Source organism: Dermochelys coriacea, chromosome 5 (genome assembly GCF_009764565.3).
Source record: "Dermochelys coriacea isolate rDerCor1 chromosome 5, rDerCor1.pri.v4, whole genome shotgun sequence".
Classification (NCBI taxonomy): Eukaryota; Metazoa; Chordata; order Testudines; family Dermochelyidae; genus Dermochelys; species Dermochelys coriacea.
The window spans coordinates 81,452,343-81,471,366 of record NC_050072.1 but is presented as its reverse complement, the minus strand read 5'-3'; the positions used below and the strand labels follow the sequence as shown (position 1 = coordinate 81,471,366).

At 45.4% G+C, this 19,024-nt stretch overlaps 1 protein-coding gene across 1 annotated transcript; it reads right to left on the bottom strand.

Annotated features, from left to right (window-relative positions):
• Positions 1-12,646: 12,646 nt before the first annotated feature.
• Positions 12,647-18,756, bottom strand: TEX43 (testis expressed 43). The gene is made up of 3 exons (XM_038403581.2): positions 18,518-18,756; positions 17,447-17,555; positions 12,647-13,955 (listed from the first exon to the last, which is right to left on the bottom strand). Exons 1-3 carry the CDS (start codon positions 18,550-18,552, stop codon positions 13,749-13,751), a joined length of 351 nt encoding a protein of 116 aa, XP_038259509.1. The 5' UTR covers positions 18,553-18,756; the 3' UTR covers positions 12,647-13,748.
• Positions 18,757-19,024: the final 268 nt, after the last annotated feature.

Sequence of the window (19,024 nt, the reverse complement as noted above, 5' to 3'; positions counted from 1 at the left end):
AGGGAATGTTTGCCCTGTCCCGCTCTGGAGCAAAATTCAGGACATTTCATGTTTTTCACAGTTGCGAAAAGGTCTATGGTTGGATATCCCCAAATGTGGAATATGTTGCGGATGATTGTGTTATTTCCCATTTGTGATCCCAGGGAAAACATCTGCTTAATTCGTCCACTGTGGTATTCATAGCTCTGAGAAGGTAGGCGGCTGATATCTGGATGTTGTTCGCAAGGCACCAATTCCAGAGCTTTATAGTCTCTGTGCAAAGCGAGTGAGAGCAAGCTCCTCTCTGCCTGTTCACATAGAACATGCAGGTGATGTTGTCTGTCATTATCCGTACATGATGGTTCAAGGGGAGAAAGTGATGGCAGGCATTGCATATGGCTTGAAGCTCCAGGACATTTATGCGTAGGGACGTTTCTGTGTGACCATAGCCCCTGAGCTGTGTGGTGGGACATGTGTGCACCCCACCCTGTGAGGGATGCATCGGTAGTCATTATGAGGGATGGAGCGTCCTGTAGAAAAGGGACTCCAGAGCAGAGGTTGAAGGGAACTGTTCACCATAGGAGAGAGTCTTTGACTCTGAAGGGTATGGATAGAGACTTGTTTAGAGCTTGTACATTCAGTCTGTAAACCGTGGCCAACCACTCTTGGAAGCACCTCATGTATAGTCGTGCATTTTTTACCACAAAAGTGCTCGAGGCCATGTGACCTAATAGTTGTAGACAGTCTCAAGCAGTGACCTGAGGACTGTTGAAAAGTTTTGTGGCCAGTAGCTTTATGGTGTTGAAGTGGTCGGGAGGGAGAGATGCTAATCCCATCTGGGAACCGAGGTATGCTCCTATGAACTCCAGGTGCTGGGTAGGAAATAACGTGGATTTATTTTTGTTTATTTGTAGGCCGAGGGAGAGGAAGCAAGCAACAGTGAGCTGTGTGAATTGAAGTGCTTCGTCAAGCATTGCGGCTTTGAGGAGACAATCGTCATGGTAAGGAAATATTATGACCTCTTGTCTTCTGAGGAAGGCAGTGACTACGGCTATCAGCTTGGAAAAAACTCGGGGGGGGGGGGGCGGTGGATAGGCCAAAGGGTAGCAGCCTGTATTGAAAATGTGTCGAGCCGAAGGTAAAACGAAGGAAACACCTGTGGGCTGGATGTATAGTCACATGAAAATAGCCCTGTAGGTCGAGGGCTGAAAACCAATCGCCCTGCTCCAGCACTGGAATTAGGGTGGTGAGGGTCACCATTTTGAACTTTTGGTTTTTGATCAATTTGGTGAGCCTCCTGAGGTTGAGGATCGGTCACCATCCCTTGGTTTTCTTTTCTGGGAATAATGGGAATAAAACCCTTTTCCTCTGTGTTGTTCGGGCACAAGTTCCACCGCTCCTAATAGGAGGTGTTGTACTTCTTGGAGGAGCAGTTGCTTGTGAGAGGGGTCCCTGCAGAGGGACAGGGAGGGTGAGTGGGTGGGAGGCAAGGATATGAAAGGGATAGAATAGCCAATTGTAAGCGGGGAAACTGGTGCTTGGTCTTTTGGTTGACTGCGTCTACTACCAGCGAGTTTGGCGCTGGATGAGTGAAAAGGAATTCAGAGCCCTTGGAAGGGATGAAGTACTTGCGATCCGCCCGCTTACAAGTTGGTAGGTTTGCAGCCAGAGTCTGCCAGATGGCCTTAGCAGGTTCCAAAAGGGCTGCGTTGATTTGTAATGCAATCCTAGAGGAAGAAGAGGGTTGCCAGATGTCCATTAACTCATGTTGCTGTTCAGGAACCTCCTCCAAGCTAATTCTTAACTCACTTGCAACTCTTTTGAAAAGATCTTGAAATTTTGAGAAGTTGTCTGAAGATGATGGGGGAGGAGGCAATAGTGTTTCATCAGACATAACAAGTGGGTCTACGGGTTGGAGGCAGGTCGGGACTGATCCTGCAGTTGTGATGGTGCTGCCTGGACCCTTACATCAGTGGCAGGTTCATCAGCTGGCGGTGGTGGGCAAGTGTCGCGCCTGGCAGTGGTGGTGTAGCGAGTGTGGTCTGGAGGATAAGATGCCCATGGAGCCCAATATTGCTACTGTGATGGGAAGGGCATGGGTGTTGCCATCCAGGGGTTCACACACCACAGTGCAGGATCCTGAGAATAGGACGAGGTGATTTTTCTATGACCTCTATTGATTGGGGTTTGAGGATGGGAGATTTGATATGGAGAAAACTTCCCCTGCAGACCAGCTTCCTCATCACTGGAGGAAGGCTGTCCAGACCCTGACTGAGCATTTGGAGAGAGGTAGGCATTCAGTAGGGGTGACTGCAGGATCGGTGACACCAGCAGGTCCCTTGACTGTGTAAATTGGGGTGCTGGAGCTCCTCTGTGAGGTGAGGGCTGTGCGAGAGGAATCTGTTGAGAAGAAAGGTTCCTCTGCACCAGTGTCCTGAGCATTGCCAGCCAGCTCAGTGGGTGTCGGTGCTGGGAGAGCAAGAATAGCCTGCGGGGGGGGATGGGGGGGGGGTCAGGCATGTCAACATGCGTCGGCACCGCGACGGAAGCTGTGCTGAACCGTGCCGCAACTGAAAGCCTGAAGCCTCAGCACTGGAGTTTCGTGCTACCACTGCAGCCGCAGGCGGGTTTCGCGTGGCGCCGGAGGAGCCCAGCGCATCAAAAGTGCTCAGTCAGGGAAGCGCCGAGAGGGAGGCTATGGACCTGCCCGGGGAAGTCTCGTCTTCACGGGTGAGAGAGGGGGCCGTCTTTTTGCAGTCGTCTTGTCTTTTTTTGAGCTTGGAGGAGGGGGGGGGGGCGCTACAGCGTGTAGCTGAGTCAACGTCCAGGTCTGAAGCTGGCCCTAGAGATCTCTGAAGGAGGAGCAGTTTTTAATCTCCGCTCCCTGTCCTTACGTGCCCTGGATTTAAGTTTGCTGCAGGGGGCACATCTTCGGGGGATGTGGGACTCCCCCGAACATTTTATACAGTTTGAGTGGCCGTCTGAAAGAGGGATGGTATCATTGCCTGGGGAGCCAGGCATAGCGGAGGTGGCTGCCTCCGACAGGAACAAAGAAACAAAATTAGGAAAAAAAGACAGGAAAATTGCTATCTAATTACTACTGGTAACAAACTAATTAACAGGGGAGGTATATGAACGAAGGAAGAGAAAAGTCTCTAACGAGTCTGCTGAGCTCCTTCTCAGGCTGCGGATGGTAGAGAAGGAACTGAGGAGACCGGGCACACACGCGCGTCATTAAGGTACACGCAGAGCGGGGCGGAGCAGGCTGTGCGCGTGCGCGAGCGGTACGAGTACAGCTGTAAAAATCTCCAAGCGAAGGCGCAGAGACCCACCAACATCTGGAGTGGAGCACCCACAGGGGCACCTCTCGGAGAGGAACATAAGGTAACAATCCTGTTCCCAACACAGATTGTGGTCAGGGTTTCCGTCCATCTTAGTGGAATCTTTTAGGGCCTCTCACAGTCCTGTGCTACAATTACAAGCATGTTCTCCCAGTCCTCTCCTGGTCCCTGCATCTATATACCATAGCTGGTAATCATCAGACCTAATCACCTGATGTTGCTCAGATGGCCCAATGATTCCCAGCACCTGCCAGCCAGGATCCTCTCCGGCTACTACCCAGCTTTTCTGACCCTTAAAGAGGCAGACCACCTTGTTACAGGTTTCTTCCACCTCCTCTTGTGGGAGGAGCATCATGCTTGTTATTATACCAAGAAAAACCTGTTTAGACTAGTTAGAATCTGTGGGTCAGATGCTACTCTTAGTATATGCCATTGTAAAGATGGAGTAACCCCCATGGACTTCAGTGGAGTTATGTTTTCTGCATGCACACTTTTTTTCTGTGTCCCTCATTATGGATCTTTGTCACACATTGTATCCCACACTTGGGCCTTGGCAGGAGTTTGAATTGTTATTCTCAGCTGATACTAACAGGAATAAAATTAAATGTAGTCCCTTTTTATCAAAAGAAGGAAATGAAACAGGGGAAATAACACAGCACTCACATTGCTAAACAGAGCTTCAACTGCCATCTATGTATTTACTATGGAAATTCATGCTCAAACTGCATAAGAAAAACAAATCAGCTTCTCACTAAGAAATCCACACCTCTCACTCATGTAAGTCAATCACCAATTGATCAATTTTAAAAACCAAAGCCATCTGAGTGTGACCTCTTAGTTGGCGAATGGCTCATCCAGCTTAGTTCAGTAAGAGAACATTGCTTTAAATGGAAGAGAAAATAATTTTATAATAAAGATTGCAATGACTGGGTCTGCCAGAAGGTACCCTCTAAAGCACATCCAACAGAGAGCCTTAAGAAGATTCATAACCTAGCAGTAATCCTGTTTGAGGCAGGTTCTCCTCTTCCTCCAGATCTGATGGAAACGCCTTCATCCAACTTCTGTGGGTTTGGATTCTGGGGAATGGTAAAGGACAGGGGCAAGACTAGAAGAGACAGCTTGTCACAGCCAAGAAGTGGGCAGTCAGGCTAGTGGGCAGAGCCAGAGCCCAGAATCAGAAGCTGGGAACCAAAGTAAGGCCTATCATAACAGCCAACTGAGGATCCACCTAGCTGCACAGGCAACTTCCTGTTGTCCTCACACCAGGCTTAAGTAGTGTGCCTGGACAAATCAGGGACCCTGGGAGCACTGGCAATTGGGCCACAACCCGCCCACTCAGTGATCTGCTAGAGATGGCAGTGTGGATGAGGCAGTTGTCTATAGACCAGTAGACCCATCTTCCAGCCCCCTGGATCCTCATGCAGCCAGTCAGTAGCAACCTCAAACTGCAGGGAATCCCAGCATAAGTTAATACATTAATTTATGCTAGTACTCCAAACACAATGTGAAATTCCCCAGTTACTGCAGTTCTGAGGTGGGAAAGATTCTTGTGGAAGCTATGCTGCAGTGGAAGTAGATAAAGGGAATTTATCCTAGTATTGCTCTTCTCTGCACCTGCTGCAGTTTGAATTCACATTTCTTGAACATGGGTGATCTGAATTGCATACAGTATTCCAGATGAGATCTTACCAGTGCCTGTATAATGGCATTAATACTTCTCTATCACTACTGGAAATGCCTGGAGCAATACATCCTTGTATTGCATTTGCCTTTTTCACAGCCACATCACATTAGTGTGATCATCCAACACATATAGGTCTCTCTCCTCCTCTGTCACTTCAAATTGAAGAGCCCCCAACCTGTATCAGAAATATCTTATTATTAAACCCTAAATGCATGACCTTGCTTGTAGTACTATTAAATTTTATCCCATTTCTGTCCTTCCAATTTTCAAGGTCCTCTAGATCTTTCTGTGTAATATTCTGATCCTCCTCTGTACTGACAATGTCTCCCAACTTTATATCATCAGCAAATTTCATTGGCACACTTCTACTTTCTGTATTAAGGTAATCAATAAAAAATATTAAATAAGACCAGTCTTAGGCCTTGCCTATATTGGGGATTAGCCTTGAAACCAATGTCAGCTCTATCAAGGCAAACTGCAGCTTTCTTTGTCTACACAAGGGGTTTGTCCCAGCACTGACCCCCAGTTGCTGACATTGGGTCTAAACCTCACTGAAGACATGGCCTTAGTAAGTCACCCTAGGTCTATACTAATTTGCAATGGGAGTTAAGAGTCTAGTGCTGAACACGAAGCTGCCAGCAGTCAGGTATTTCTTTATTACGGTTATTCAAAGCTATTTAGTAATTCCCAGGCCAAAGAAGAGAAACAAGAGTATTTATAGCAAGTACAAAAAAGACTATTTAGCAGCAAGTGTCTTTTCTTATTGAGTGTATATTTATCCTTTTCCTACTTTCATAATATCCCGCACCGTAGAGTCTAATCTGTCATATCTTGATAAGGCCTGGTCTATACTACTTAGCTCAATGGAAGCCGCCTTATGTCAACCTAATAATATATGCGTCTACACTACCAGTTCCCTTCAGCCAACCTAACGTTGCCTTAATTACTCCACCTCTGTGAGAGGTATAGTGACTAATTCGATGTTGATGGTCGACAGAGAGGCAGTATAGATGCAGTGTTGTGTAAATTGGCTGAATTGGCCTCCAGGATGTGTCCCACAATGCTCTGCTGTGACCACTCTGGTGATTGCTTTCAACTCTGCTGCACAGCAGCCAGGTACACAGGAAACAGCACCTCCCCTGTTAAAGCCCCAGGAACTTTTGAATTCCCATGTCCTGTTTGAACAGCGTGGAGATCAGCTGATCATGGCAACTCAATGCCCCAAATGCACCCCAGCCTGGAGTACACAGGAGGTGGTGGATCTTATTTGTCTGTGGGAAGAAGAGTGCAGGCACAGCTCTAATCCAGCCACAGAAACGTAGACATCTATGAAAAGATTGTGCGGGGTGTGGGGGAGAAGGGCTAAACCCAGGGACACACAGCAGTGCTGGGTGAAAATCAAAGAACTTTGGCAGATGTACCAGAAGACAAGGGAGGAGAACAGTCATTCTGGTTCTGTACCACAGACATGCTGCGTCTACAATGAACTGCTTGTGATTCTCATTGGTGACCCCACCACCTAACTCCCCTCTAAGCTGTGCAGATGCATGGTCGTGCAGCAGCCTATTAAGCACAGCCCAGGTGCTCAGGACGTGGCAGGGAGAGATGCCTCTTCTCCAACCCTGTCCCTGCACAACTGGGGAAGAGGCACCTCTCACCTGGCTCCAACGCAGCCCAGCCCCAGATCTGCCATGGCCGGGGGAGAGGCGCCTCTTTCACGGTCCTAACCCAGCCCAGCCCCAGACCTGCCGCAGACAGGGGAGAGGCACCTCTCCCATGGTCCCAACCCAGCCCTGGATCTGCTACAGCCAGGGGAGAGGCACCTATCCCCAGGTCCTGCTGCAGGGAGAGAGAGCTGGGGGGAGTCCTCTCTCCCCACCGTAGCCCTGGCTCAGCCTGCACCCCAAACTCCTCATCCCTGACCCACCCAAAGCCTGCACCCCCAGCCAGAGCCCTCATCCCCCCCACACCCCAACCCTCTGCCCCAGCCCTGAGCCCCTCATCCCTGGCCCCACCACAGAGCCCGCACCCCCACACACCCCAAAACTCTCTGCCCCTGCCTGAGCCCCCTCCCACATTCCAAACCCCTGAGCCCCACTCCCGCCACATGAATTTTGTTATCTGCACCAATATGGAGGTGATGTGTGACACATCACCTCCATATTGGTGCAGATAACAAAATTCATTCCGTACATGCGTGGAAACAATTTAAGGGAACACTAACCACCACTACGTCCAAATGCAGCATGGAAACCTCCCAGGAGTCTGAGTCCTGGTGCCTACTTCAGGCAACAACGAGCAGGACATTCTGAACAAGGAAGAGGAGGAGAGAAGGAGGAGAGAATGGGAGACAGGTGAGCAGGGAATCCATTCTCCCTGAGAGCCAAGGGCTATTTTTAACCCTGGAGCAGGACAGCATGCTGGCAGCGTGTGATGCTGGGGAAGGCACCTCCAGTGAGTATGCAATTCCAATCAAACTGTAAGGGTTACATGCTCTTATATTTTATATTTAATATGAAGAAAAAGTGAGGTGCAGTGGGTATCTGCTTCTCAGTGGCCGTTCTAGCTAAGCAGAGGGTGGTCCCTGGAAAAGACTGTTTATGTGTACAGGGATGGCCTGGGAATCCTCTATGGATATCTCCAGGAAACTTTCATGGAGGTACTCTGCAATCCTTCGGGGAGAGCTGCTTTATTTCTTCCACCACAGTAGGACACTTTCCCACGCCACTCCAGTATTAATTCTGCTGGCATCATTGTGGTACACAGCCGCACAGCGTAAGAACCAGATCTGTACTCAGACCCTTGCAGCATCTGCTCCCTTGCTGCCTTTGTCACCCTCAGGAGACTGATATCACTTAGGGTCCCTACAGTAGATGGTGGAAGTTTTCATTACAAGTGCTCATACTGCAAATAATAGAGCCTGTGATCCCCCACCTATGGCGATTTCTGGATCCCTCAACTACAGCTTAACTAACATGCCGGTGTTCTGGTTGGCCAGGATCGGCATTGAACATAGAATCTGCAAGCCCAGGGCGACCACTACGAGCAGCGTTAAGATAAGGGTGGGGGTTTTCTGTGTTCTCTCATGGCCGCAAACTCTCCCCACCCCCTCGCGTGCCTCCTGTGTCATCAACATGGAAGCATGTCCTCTGGAATAGTGGTCGAAGCACGAGGCATACAAATGTTTAGCATGTCTCACAACACTAGCTACAACAGTGCCATGCAAACACCTGTTCTCATGTTCAGGTGACATTGTAAATAAGAAGCAGGCAGCATTATCTCCCATAAATGTAAACAACTTGTTTGTCTTAGGGATTGGCTGTTTTGTTTTTGAGTGATTTTACCTAAATAAAAATTCTACATTTGTAATTTGCATTTTCATGATAAAGAGACTGCACTATAGTATTTGTATGAGGTGAACTGAAAAATAATATTTCTTTTGTTTATCTTTTTACTGTGCAAATATGTGTAATAAAAATAATAATATAAAATGAGCACTGTACTTTGTATTCTGTGTTGTAATTGAAATTGATATATTTAAAAATGTAGAAAAACATCCAAAATATTTATAATGCATTTAAATTGGTATTCTATTATGTTTAACAGAGCTATTAAAACTGTGATTAATCGTGAATTTTTTAAATCTAGTAATTTATTTTATGTTAATCATTTGAGTTAACTGTGATTAATTGACAGCCCTAGTAATATTAAACAAAATCTTTGACCGGCAAGTCTAGCTTCTTTTGAAGAAGCTGTTTCCATGCTTCATAAGAATGCTGCTTAGCTAAGAAAAGCTTGGAGTAAGAGTGACACTCAGTGGAGGGAGAGGAGAAATGCTGTTTCTCAACATTGTTCTTTTCTCCTATCTCTTGCTATTTTTCATTTTCCTGTAGATGAAACAAGTTAAAAATACAGACAAGTCCCAACCACCCCTAAACTTGATTTTCTAGGTTTTTACAGTTAGCATCTAAGGCACCATATAACCGGGCTTACCCACTCTGACTTTGGTCCCCTATGCTGTCTCATTACAGGGAATCAAACTTCAGACAGCAGGTGTTTCTCAGTACATACATTCCCCTTTTGGGAGTCTGGTGTATTAAAATAAAGTTCAAAACAACACAGATCATCTTCCACCCAATCTTCCCTGATGGCTCACACCCTTGATTCATGCTTCACTTGTCCCTAGTGAAGCTTTCCTTTCAGCTGGCTCTTAGGGTGACCAGATGTCCCTATTTTATAGGGAGAGTCCTGATATTTGTGGCTTTTCTTCTCTAGGCACCTATTATCCCCCACTCCCTGTCCCGATTTTTCACACTTGCTATCTGGTTTCACACCCTACTGGCTCCTGCTCCCTACATGTCACTCGCCAAACATTTCTACCTAGGAGCTCTGGAAAGTTAGCCACCCTAAGCCTCATCACTGGCTCCTTCCTGGCTGTTCTGCTACTTCTTTAATGGAGTATTTTCTCCTGAATAAACTCAGGCTATCTTCATATGTCACAGCAAGACTGATTTTTAGTCAGATGGCCCCCATCATATGACTCATAATCTTTCTCTCTTCTCAGGGAGGGAGGGAGGCTAAGCATGGCACAGGTTACACCTTAAAGGGGCATACATCTGAAATAAATGGAACCAAACCCCTGCTCCAAGCAGTCAGACTTTGAGGTATTTGAAATCAGGATTTGGATCTAAATTTTTGCAGCTTAGATTTTTCTAAAGTTGAGGTGATCAAGCTAGGTTCAGTATTTACTCATCCCTCTGTAGGAAATGAGGACACTGAGGGACAAATGCAATGATTCATGGGTTGCAAGATTCTGGAGGTGCCTGCTGACACCTGACCCCTCACAGGATCCAGCCCTAAACTTTACATAGCATTTTTTCTTCACTGTTTCTTCACCATTATATTAAAGAGCTTCAAGACCAAAATTAAAATATGAGATAAGCATTTTGTTATTACTTTGTCAGACAAGCAAGCCCATCCCTGTGGCCTAGAAGTAGTACTCTACCAGCTGAGACATGTTGGTCAATTCACTGTCCTAACTGCTTTCTCTCCTGGGTCCCCTTCACTTGCAGAATATACAGGCTTAGTGTATTTTGGTGTGATCACATCTAATAGTGACATTTTATTTTCCCCTCACTGCATTTCTTAGTGACCAGTGAGTGAATGAAAAATAAAAAGTCATTTAGAACATAAAGAACATTGCACAACAGATATATAATAGGTGACACTTTTGGGAGTCCTGAAGATGATGGCGTCTCTTCAAATGCTTGACTTCAAATGCAAAGAAATCAGATTACAAAACCAATTAGACTGTGTATCTAGTAATCATGTCTTAAAATAAATTACATACAGAAACTTATGTTAAAAAAGTACTAAGGTTGTAAAGTCAAGCACTCAATAGTTCAGAAATGCCAGAATTAAGCTTACCTATGCAACGTTAATTCCACCGCCCATTTGATTCTGGGCTGCTTCAGGGGCTGAAATGCTATTGAAATGGCCTTTGGAGTAACTTAGGCAGCCCAGGAGGTGCCCTAAGTTACAGCAGCCTATCCTGGACTGCCTATAGGCAGCCACACTATCAGAAATGCCCGTAATGTTATGCCGTGCTGTGGTGCAGGGGCCTGTACTCTAAGTTGTCCAAGGTAACAACGGTCCAGTTCAGTCTGTTATATAAAATTTTTTATACAGGTCAGTAAAAGTTAAAGACAGACTGAATTAGTTCAAACTAAAAGTCTACCCAAGGACTTGCCAACCCAAGGATTGTGTTGAGATCATGACTGGTAAACAAAGGAGACTGGAACTGGAAATAATGGCTTAACACTGGTGCACTGGAAATTAGGTCTAATTGGAGCAAATAATGAGGGGATAGACTATTGCACCCATCACTCCCTTTTGGGGTCCTTAAAGAAAGATCTTGGTGGGGGAGGGCGGGAAACCCTGGGGACAGCTGGACTGAAGGGCAAGGTTCACCATGCCAGCTGCTCTCACCATCTCTTGGGGCCCTGGGATCCACCCTGACACTCTGGGTCTTCATCATTGTGATCCTGAAAGATGTTCAGACTAGACTGGGCCAGCGACAGGGGACTGATGACATCACCACTTTCACTGGATTCCACTAAATCCTGAATACCACCTGGGATGGGACACTTGAGTTCCTGCTGTCACTCACTCACTACCCTCATCCTTCCACATCATTTTCCTTCCCTACCTTATTTCTTTTCTTTCCTCTCTCTCTATTTTTGCCTTCTGTTTAATAAAAGTCTGGCTTAGCTGGCCAAGACTGTCTCTTTTGCAACACTGCCGTGAACCCGTGACCCAAGAGGCAGCTAAAAGCAATGTCCTATACAGCCCAATGCTGATACAAGTTTGCTAGGTCTTGAAGTGGCTAATAAGATGGGGAGCCATATCTATTTGTTTAACCGTGAAGTTGCAAGTAAGAGTCAGCACCGAAGACAGGAGCTGCATTTAATATCACTGTTCTTTTCTGTCCCTTTCTGTGTGCATTTGGGTTATTTTGTTGGTTTGTTTTAAAGGAAGCAGAATCAGATTGTAACAACAGCACCAGATCATCTTAACTAATATTCTCTTTTTCCCAAGAAGGATAGTTATTATAATCTATAATACCATCTACAATACTGTCAAACAGGCAGTTTCCCCAAAAGAAACTCTCTACAGTTAGAGCGAAGGGGAATAAGGAATATTGTTAAAATTAAAACTTTACTTAATACTTCACATTTTAAATTCTTTATTCTTCTTTTTCTGTATCATTAATAAAGATATATAATGGTGGTTGTTGCCATGGAACTAAGCAGGCCAAAGTCTCTGTATTCAAAACCTCCCAAAATGTTTAATTGTTTAGAGTTGTATAGTCACAGGGCTATGTTAACACCTTTGACTCTCTCTGCCCATTTATTCCATCAAAATTAACACAGCACTACATGCCCCCATTTCTGACACACACTCTTACCAGGGCACAAGGGGGCATAGGGTTGAGTAGAGCTACTTATGGCAGCCAGCACAATGCTCATTATCAGGGACATTCTCCTCCCAACAGTTACAAGCCTTTTACAGCCCCGGCGTGCTGATGTCCCAGGGATGTCAATCTGACTCATAGTTTTTCGCAGTGATGCTTTAGGTCATATTTTTATTTCCTTATCTATAAAAGAAAATTATGTCAGCTGTAGATTTTATCTACAACTACAGTAGCGCTGAAGGAAAAGCCATAAGCAATAAAAATGTAATTTATATTTTTTCTAAAAATAAATTATAAATGAAAGTATTTCAGATTTGGAACCATTTAGGGTGAAAAACACTATTTTGTGATTAATATTTCTAGACAAAAAATACTGAGCACCTTTTAACTATGTATAAAAATGTTCTTGAAACTCTACTGCTCATTTGCTCATGGTGACTTTATATTTTAATTTATAGGTACTTAGGCTTTGAAGACTGCTCCTTTCTGCTTTTGATCTAGTCAGGGTGGCGGGATCCTCTTCAACCCAGAGCAGAAAGTGTCAAAGTGTTACATTTAATCACAATTTGAAACAAAGTGCATTTGTGAAGAGAGCAATATTTTTTAAATTACATGCCAATTTATTTAAAAAAAAATGTTATTAGCATATAAAAATGGCAAGCCAAACATTTTTTAATTGTCTTTCTTTCTGGTTATGCGGAAAGTGTGTTCTGTATCCCAGAACATTTATAAATACTTAGCAGCTTTTAAATTTAAAAGGTTTTTCATTTTCTGTTTTTCCCCATTTCTCACCCTCTGAAGTTTGAACCTATGGCATTTTTAGAATAAGCAATTGTGAATAAAGAGCCATTAAAATGCAAAATTCAATTAAATCATTTTAATGTCATCTGTTCTTGAGTGACAAGTGGAATTGATTCCATACAGAGAGCTCCTGTATGGCAACTGTTCTCATTTATGTATTTTATTTATTTATTTCCATTTATATTTGTTTAGCCTTTCAGCACCTATTTTGATTGATGGCCCTTTAGTATTTCTCCAAATTTTGTCTCCTTTACTTCCCCATGATCTCAGTGGCTTTGTAAACCCGGAATTCCTTCTTCAGCCAATAATGGGAATTTCTTTTTACTATAGATTACTTTAGAGCAATTCAGACCTAGAGCTGAATCAAGTGCAACAGCTGCAACAGTATGAGTTGGAGAATTTCCAGATCCTGATGTTGCTACCTACCTAGTAGAAAGTATCTTCCCACACATTTGAGGTAGGGGGAGGAATGCAACTATCACCTAAACAAAAGGAAGGGGGAAGTGAACCGCTAGCTGCCACCTGAAGAGCCAGGAGATGGAAGCTAGCTAGTCACCCTCAGAAGATGTAGGAGGGCTGGTAGGCAGCCAGTGGGACTCTCTCCAAGAAAACAAAAGAGGATAAGGAATGGGGTTGATACCAGTCTCTTGGAGATGATGGTGGAAAGCTGAGTAGAGTCCAAAGGTTTGTATAAACTTCAGATAAGCATCCAAATGTCTCTATGATGCTTATCTAAATCAAACTGGGAAGTCTGAAACTTTTGAGATTCTCTCTTCCCTAATCAAAAATATGCAGGTCAAATTGCAAACAGAAATTATTTTTCATTTCAAATAGAACATCTAATCAGCTTTAAAAACATGTTAATTCTATTTTAAAGAAAAAAAATGCATCACACTGTGTTTTCTTGCAGCAGATTTAAACCTCATAGCCTACACAGCGCAAACATGACTGTATTGAGGGAAAAAGCAGGTCAGAGTTTCATCCTCCATCCATGAGCAATCACAGACTTCTGGTATCTGGAGAGATGAGAATGTATGGGAATATCTGCAATCAGTATTTCCTGAGGAATTTTCTCCCGTATGTGTTTTCTTTCTTCTCCATGGCAAAGTCTTTCTCTGTGCTCCAGAAACAGACTATCTTCTGTGGCACCAGTATATATCCCAATAACATCTGCATGCTGGGTAAAGAAATTCCAATGGTTGCCTATGAAAATTTTTGCCTGAACTAACTCCTTTAACAATTATACTATTAACTGAAAAACAACCTATTAACAGATGGCTCAGTAAATAGAGGAAAGCAAAAAAAAAACCAAAAAACCAAGCAAAAACTCTAGGCCGGGGTAGCCAAACTTACTGACTTTCTGAGCTACATATGACAATCTTCAGAAGTTTGAGAGCTGGGGCATGCCTGCCAGGGTTTGGGGCTTAATCCCCACTCCTGCTGAAGCCCCAAGCCCCGGAAGGTGTGCCCTGGGGGCTGAAGCCCCGAGACCCCCCACCCCACTGGGCAGAAGCCAGAGGCGATGCAAGGGGGACGCATGTGGGATCACATACCCCCCAGATTTTTGCCACGGGTTTGCTGACCCCACTCAATCCCATGGTGCTGACGGGTCCCCTCCCTACATGGCAGCTGGAGCTGGCAAGCTGGGAGCTGCAGCCATGGGGAGAGGCAGCAGCGAGCAGCAGGGAGAGCAGCGGCCCCTCCTTGCAGCTCCCAGCTGTTTGCTACTGTTTCTGCACTGGAAGCTAACATGTGGGAGGTGAAGGGACCGACAGCTTGAGGGTAAGAGGGGAAGTGTGCCTGGTGGGGAGTGACTCATACTGTTGGGGGTGGGAGGTGCGAACCTTTAAATTTTGCCCCCTTTCTCAGCAGGCACCAGTTATTTCTGGCAGAAGCCCCTAGCCCCACCACCCCGTTGCAGGGCAGAAGTCCTGAGCTTCCCCCTACCCCAGTCTGGTAGGTGGAAAATGGCGGGCATGGGGGGCTCCAGGAGCCGCACATTTAGAGTAAAAGAGCCGCAGTTTGGCCACCCCTGCTCTAGGCCAAATTTTCAAAGGGCCTCCCATTTGCATGCACTTAAGTCAGGCAGTAATGAATTGACACTGTGCACCCAGACTCCTGATTTCTGCAGACAAATCCACACCAGAATTGAGCTTTAGACATGTGGTACACATTCCCATCTGTGCATATCTATAGGTTTTCACAGATACATTTCTTTAAATGTTCATATATGTACATAATCATTCACTTGAGTGTATTTGAGTAATATACATCTCTCTATTTATTTCTGTATGCTATGCCTCTCTGAAAGATCAGACTTTGTAGTGGTTAGGCTCCTATCACGCAAACACTTATGACCTAGAGTCACTTTATCGATGGGAGTAGCTAATGAGTTCAATAAGGGATTACAGTCATAGGTAAAGTATATTCACCTGTCTGCAGGATTGGGACTTAGCCCAAGGAATATGAATGTAACTCATTATTTGAATTATTTCTAACTTTGCAAATTGATTAGCAAAGCACACCCTTCTCAAGAAGGACTTACATATGTGTGAAGCTTAAAACAATTAATAATGCTTGAATTATCCAAGCATGTAAAAAAAGTGTAAGAAAGTTTTTAAAAGAAGGAAACAGTTTTCCTCGTTTTAGTAGTTCTAGAAAGGCTCAACAGATTTTTTGTTTTAAATTTACGATAAGGCTGAAACAAAGAATTACAAATCTAAGCCTAAAAGGAAATATTTTGAGAAAGCTATAAATGACTGAAAATAAACATCTGTAGTAAGATAACTAACTTAGCCTTAGCTAGTGTCCCTTCTGTGACATTATAGTGGCAAGCAGGAATATATTACTCAATATTTTAGGGGTCTAAATGTTTCTGAATTTGAGAATGGTTTAAAATGTACCCCAGCATGTGGTGCTTTAGACAAAAATATACAGTTTGGTTCATTTTTTGCCACTTTTATGCTGATCATGCTCTGTTGTATATTTCTTTTCATTCCTTTAATAGCGTAGCCTGTCTTGACCAAATAAACTTACAGCTTCACATTAACAAAACGTGTCAGAGAGAATGGCTTTTCTTGGGAAAGTGAAACATCCTCAAGAACACATCTCAACCTCTTCTACTTAGGGCTGGTCTAAACTACACAGTTCAGTCGAGTTAAGGCAGCTTACGTCGACCTAATTATGTCAGTATCTACACTACAGCCTTCCTCCCACCGATGTAAGTGCCCAACTACACCGACATAATAACTCCACCTCCATGAGAGGTGCAAGGCTTATGTAGGTGTAGTTACGGCAAAACAGTGTCTGTGGCAGGAAACGTAAAATGACAAGAAAGCCGGGTAGCTAGAGCTCAGCTGTCCCCCATTCCCTGGAGAGCCGGGTGGCTGGGAGCTGGGGCAAGAATGAACACCGCTCCTGGCTGGGAACCGGGTGAGAAGCCCAGAGGGCTTCCCCCTGCTTCTGGAGGGGAACAGGGAGCACTGCCTGACAGGAGCCTGTAGGGTAGCCAGGCTCTTGGCAGGGAGCTGCCAACAGAGCTGAGACACCGGGCTCTCAGCTCCACATACTGCTCCTCTTAGGTTTGTGGAAGTGTTCCTGGTGAGGACCCACATCACTGCCCCAAGGAGGGTAGTGTGGACATGCACCACCATAGTAATTTCTGCGGTGGCTGTAAGTTGATCTAATAGGCTCACTTACCTTTCTAGTGTAGACATACCCCTATGCTCTCAACTCAGACCTTCCATTTGTCCCCATTAGTAGTAATCCTAGCATCATCAGCTCCTGCAAATCCTTTACTTTTACATCTATCTATGCAGACCTATCCATTAGCATGTTCACAATATCACTCATATACACAACTGCCTCAATACCATCTCTGCCTTATCTCCTCTCACCGCTATTACAAGGTATCCCATAGAACCACATCTTCAGAATCCATTACATATAGAAAATTAGAATGCCACAGCCCACCTTTTCACACGTACAAAAAAGCACAATACATTCCCACCTTCCAACAGCTCCACTAGCTCATCATTTATTTCAGAATCCAGTTCAAATGTGCCTTCTAAGGAGTTGCTTTAGTCAATCTTCAGTTTGTTAAGACTTTACTTAGCCTACCTATTTTGTATTGCATCTTTCAGTAATCACTATTGCTAAATGCCTGTACAGAGGGAGAGAGAGGGAGAAAGAAGGACTGAGAGGTATCGCCAAGGAAGGAAAAAGAAAACGAGTACTTGTGGCACCTTAGAGACTAACAAATTTATTTGAGCATAAGCTTTCGTGAGAGCTTATGCTCAAATAAATTTGTTGGTCTCTAAAGTGCCACAAGTACTCCTTTTCTTTTTGCGAATACAGACTAACACGGCTGCTACTCTGAAACCTGTCATCAAGGAAGGAAAGACATATTTCAGCTGAGATTTCATATGAGATGCACAGTCAAGAGGAAGAAATTCAGAACACAGGGAGTTTGTTTCTGATGGCACAAGCTACAGAGTAAAATGTACTTCCACCAACAGCGGCAAGATGGTGGAGAGACAACAGCAAATACGGTTGCCTGGCCAGATTTTCAAAAGCGAAGACAATGGGAACTGTGTGTGCCCAGCACCTTTGGAAATTAGGCCACTATTATATTGTTAACAGGAGGAAATATTTTTCTGGTCCCACTACCTTTAAAGTGAATTTCCTGTTCTTCATGTCTTCTTTCCAGGGCATCACATAATGCATTGGAATCATCCCATGTTTGTGTGATAACTTTGGCAAATGGCAGTGAACAAGCCTGTGGGAAAAAACATTTTTAAAAAGACTGTGCGGCAGTGTTAGGACAGAAGACTTGGTTGGGTTATTTACTGAAACAACCCAGTCCATAGAGGGGGAAAGTCTTTAATATAATTATAATTAATAAAAATATTGCTTCTTCCCTTACTGCCAGACAAGCTTATCATCTAACTGAAATGTCATGTTTTCCTGGGACACTATGCTGAACCAACAAATGTTTTTTTCTTCTGGTATTTAGCAAAACAGTAAAGAAATTAATTTGATCACATAAATTGAGAAGTGTGATTTCTTATGCTTCCAATCACTGCATGTCTTCCTCACCCCCCTGCACACACCAGATAGGAGCAGTGCTGGCTTTGTACACTGGCCCAGCTAGTGGCTAAGAAGGGCATAGTTTGTGAGTTAGTCCTCCATTTGTGGTGGGACCCTGGGATCTGCATCTGGCTGAGCGTGGTCCTGGTGCTCTACTCTTTGTGCAGGGTGCCCATTGGGGCAGAGGAGAATGGTGGTATTGCTGTCTGTAAGCCCAGGGATACAAGGGGCCTGCCTGGCACTTCCCAGGCAAAGATGCCTCCTGCCCTGAGGACGGCAACGATCTAGTCTAGAAACAAGCCACAGAACAAGGGGTGCCTGCCAACACCAGGCAGTCTGAGGCAGGGCCAGCCACTGGGCTGGAAGGTACCTGGTCTGGGGAAAGCCCTGGCAGCTGCCAGTCTGAACTCTCTGCGGACCCGCTCCCTCAGACACGTGGGAGGGAATAAGCAGAGAAGGGGAGGGCGGGACAGCCGAGGGGTGACTGATGGCACTTCGGGAGGCTTGAGAGATTAGCAGGGTGACCCCCTTCGAGCTGGCTCTGTCCAAAAGCAGACACGGGAGTGCCGGGGGGGGGGGGATGTGCGCGCACGGGGGTGAGGGAGCTGCTGGGCGCGCCAGCCCCAGCTCCGTCGTCTTCCTCCTCCTCACCCTTTGAGGTCCGTGCTGGTCCCGACGGAGACCATGGCGGCGGCGGCGGCGGCAGCTCACTCCCGATTCCCCCGGCCGGGGCCGCTCTGGCCTGGGCGCCTTTGTGACGCCGCCGCCCACGCTCCAGAAGGCGGCCCGGCTGCGGCTCGCGGAGCAGCGCCTCTGCCTCTGCCAAGCCAGGGCCGGGCTTGCTCCGGAGACGGCATTGCCCGAGGCTTCCAGGGGAAGGGGCATGAATCCCCCCCTCGGAGCTTGCTGCCTCATTTAGGAAAGTAAAACAATTGCTTGAGCCCTTGCACCTCTTTCATTACAAATTAAGCACTGCCTGAGCCCAAATTGTTAGGTAATTAATAACGATTAAAGCCAGAGTAGGGAAGATAGCTCATCCTCATATTAATACCCAGCCCAGGTGGGTTTTTCAGTTGTAAAAAAATTTGCTCTCTAATCCGTTTTTAGAGACGATCATATTGCTTTGTGCAGTTAATACTGGAAAAACTTTAAAGAAAC

Bases quoted from the DNA above. Each gene is read 5' to 3' on its own strand.
- TEX43 (XM_038403581.2), bottom strand. From the start codon at position 18,552: ATGGTCTCCGTCGGGACCAGCACGGACCTCAAAGG. The intron at 17,556-18,517 runs GTGAGGAGGAGG...TTTTTCCCACAG, and splicing joins ACCAGCACGGACCTCAAAGG to GCTTGTTCACTGCCATTTGC. The intron at 13,956-17,446 runs GTAGTGGGACCA...TTCTTTACCCAG, and splicing joins ACAGGAAATTCACTTTAAAG to CATGCAGATGTTATTGGGAT.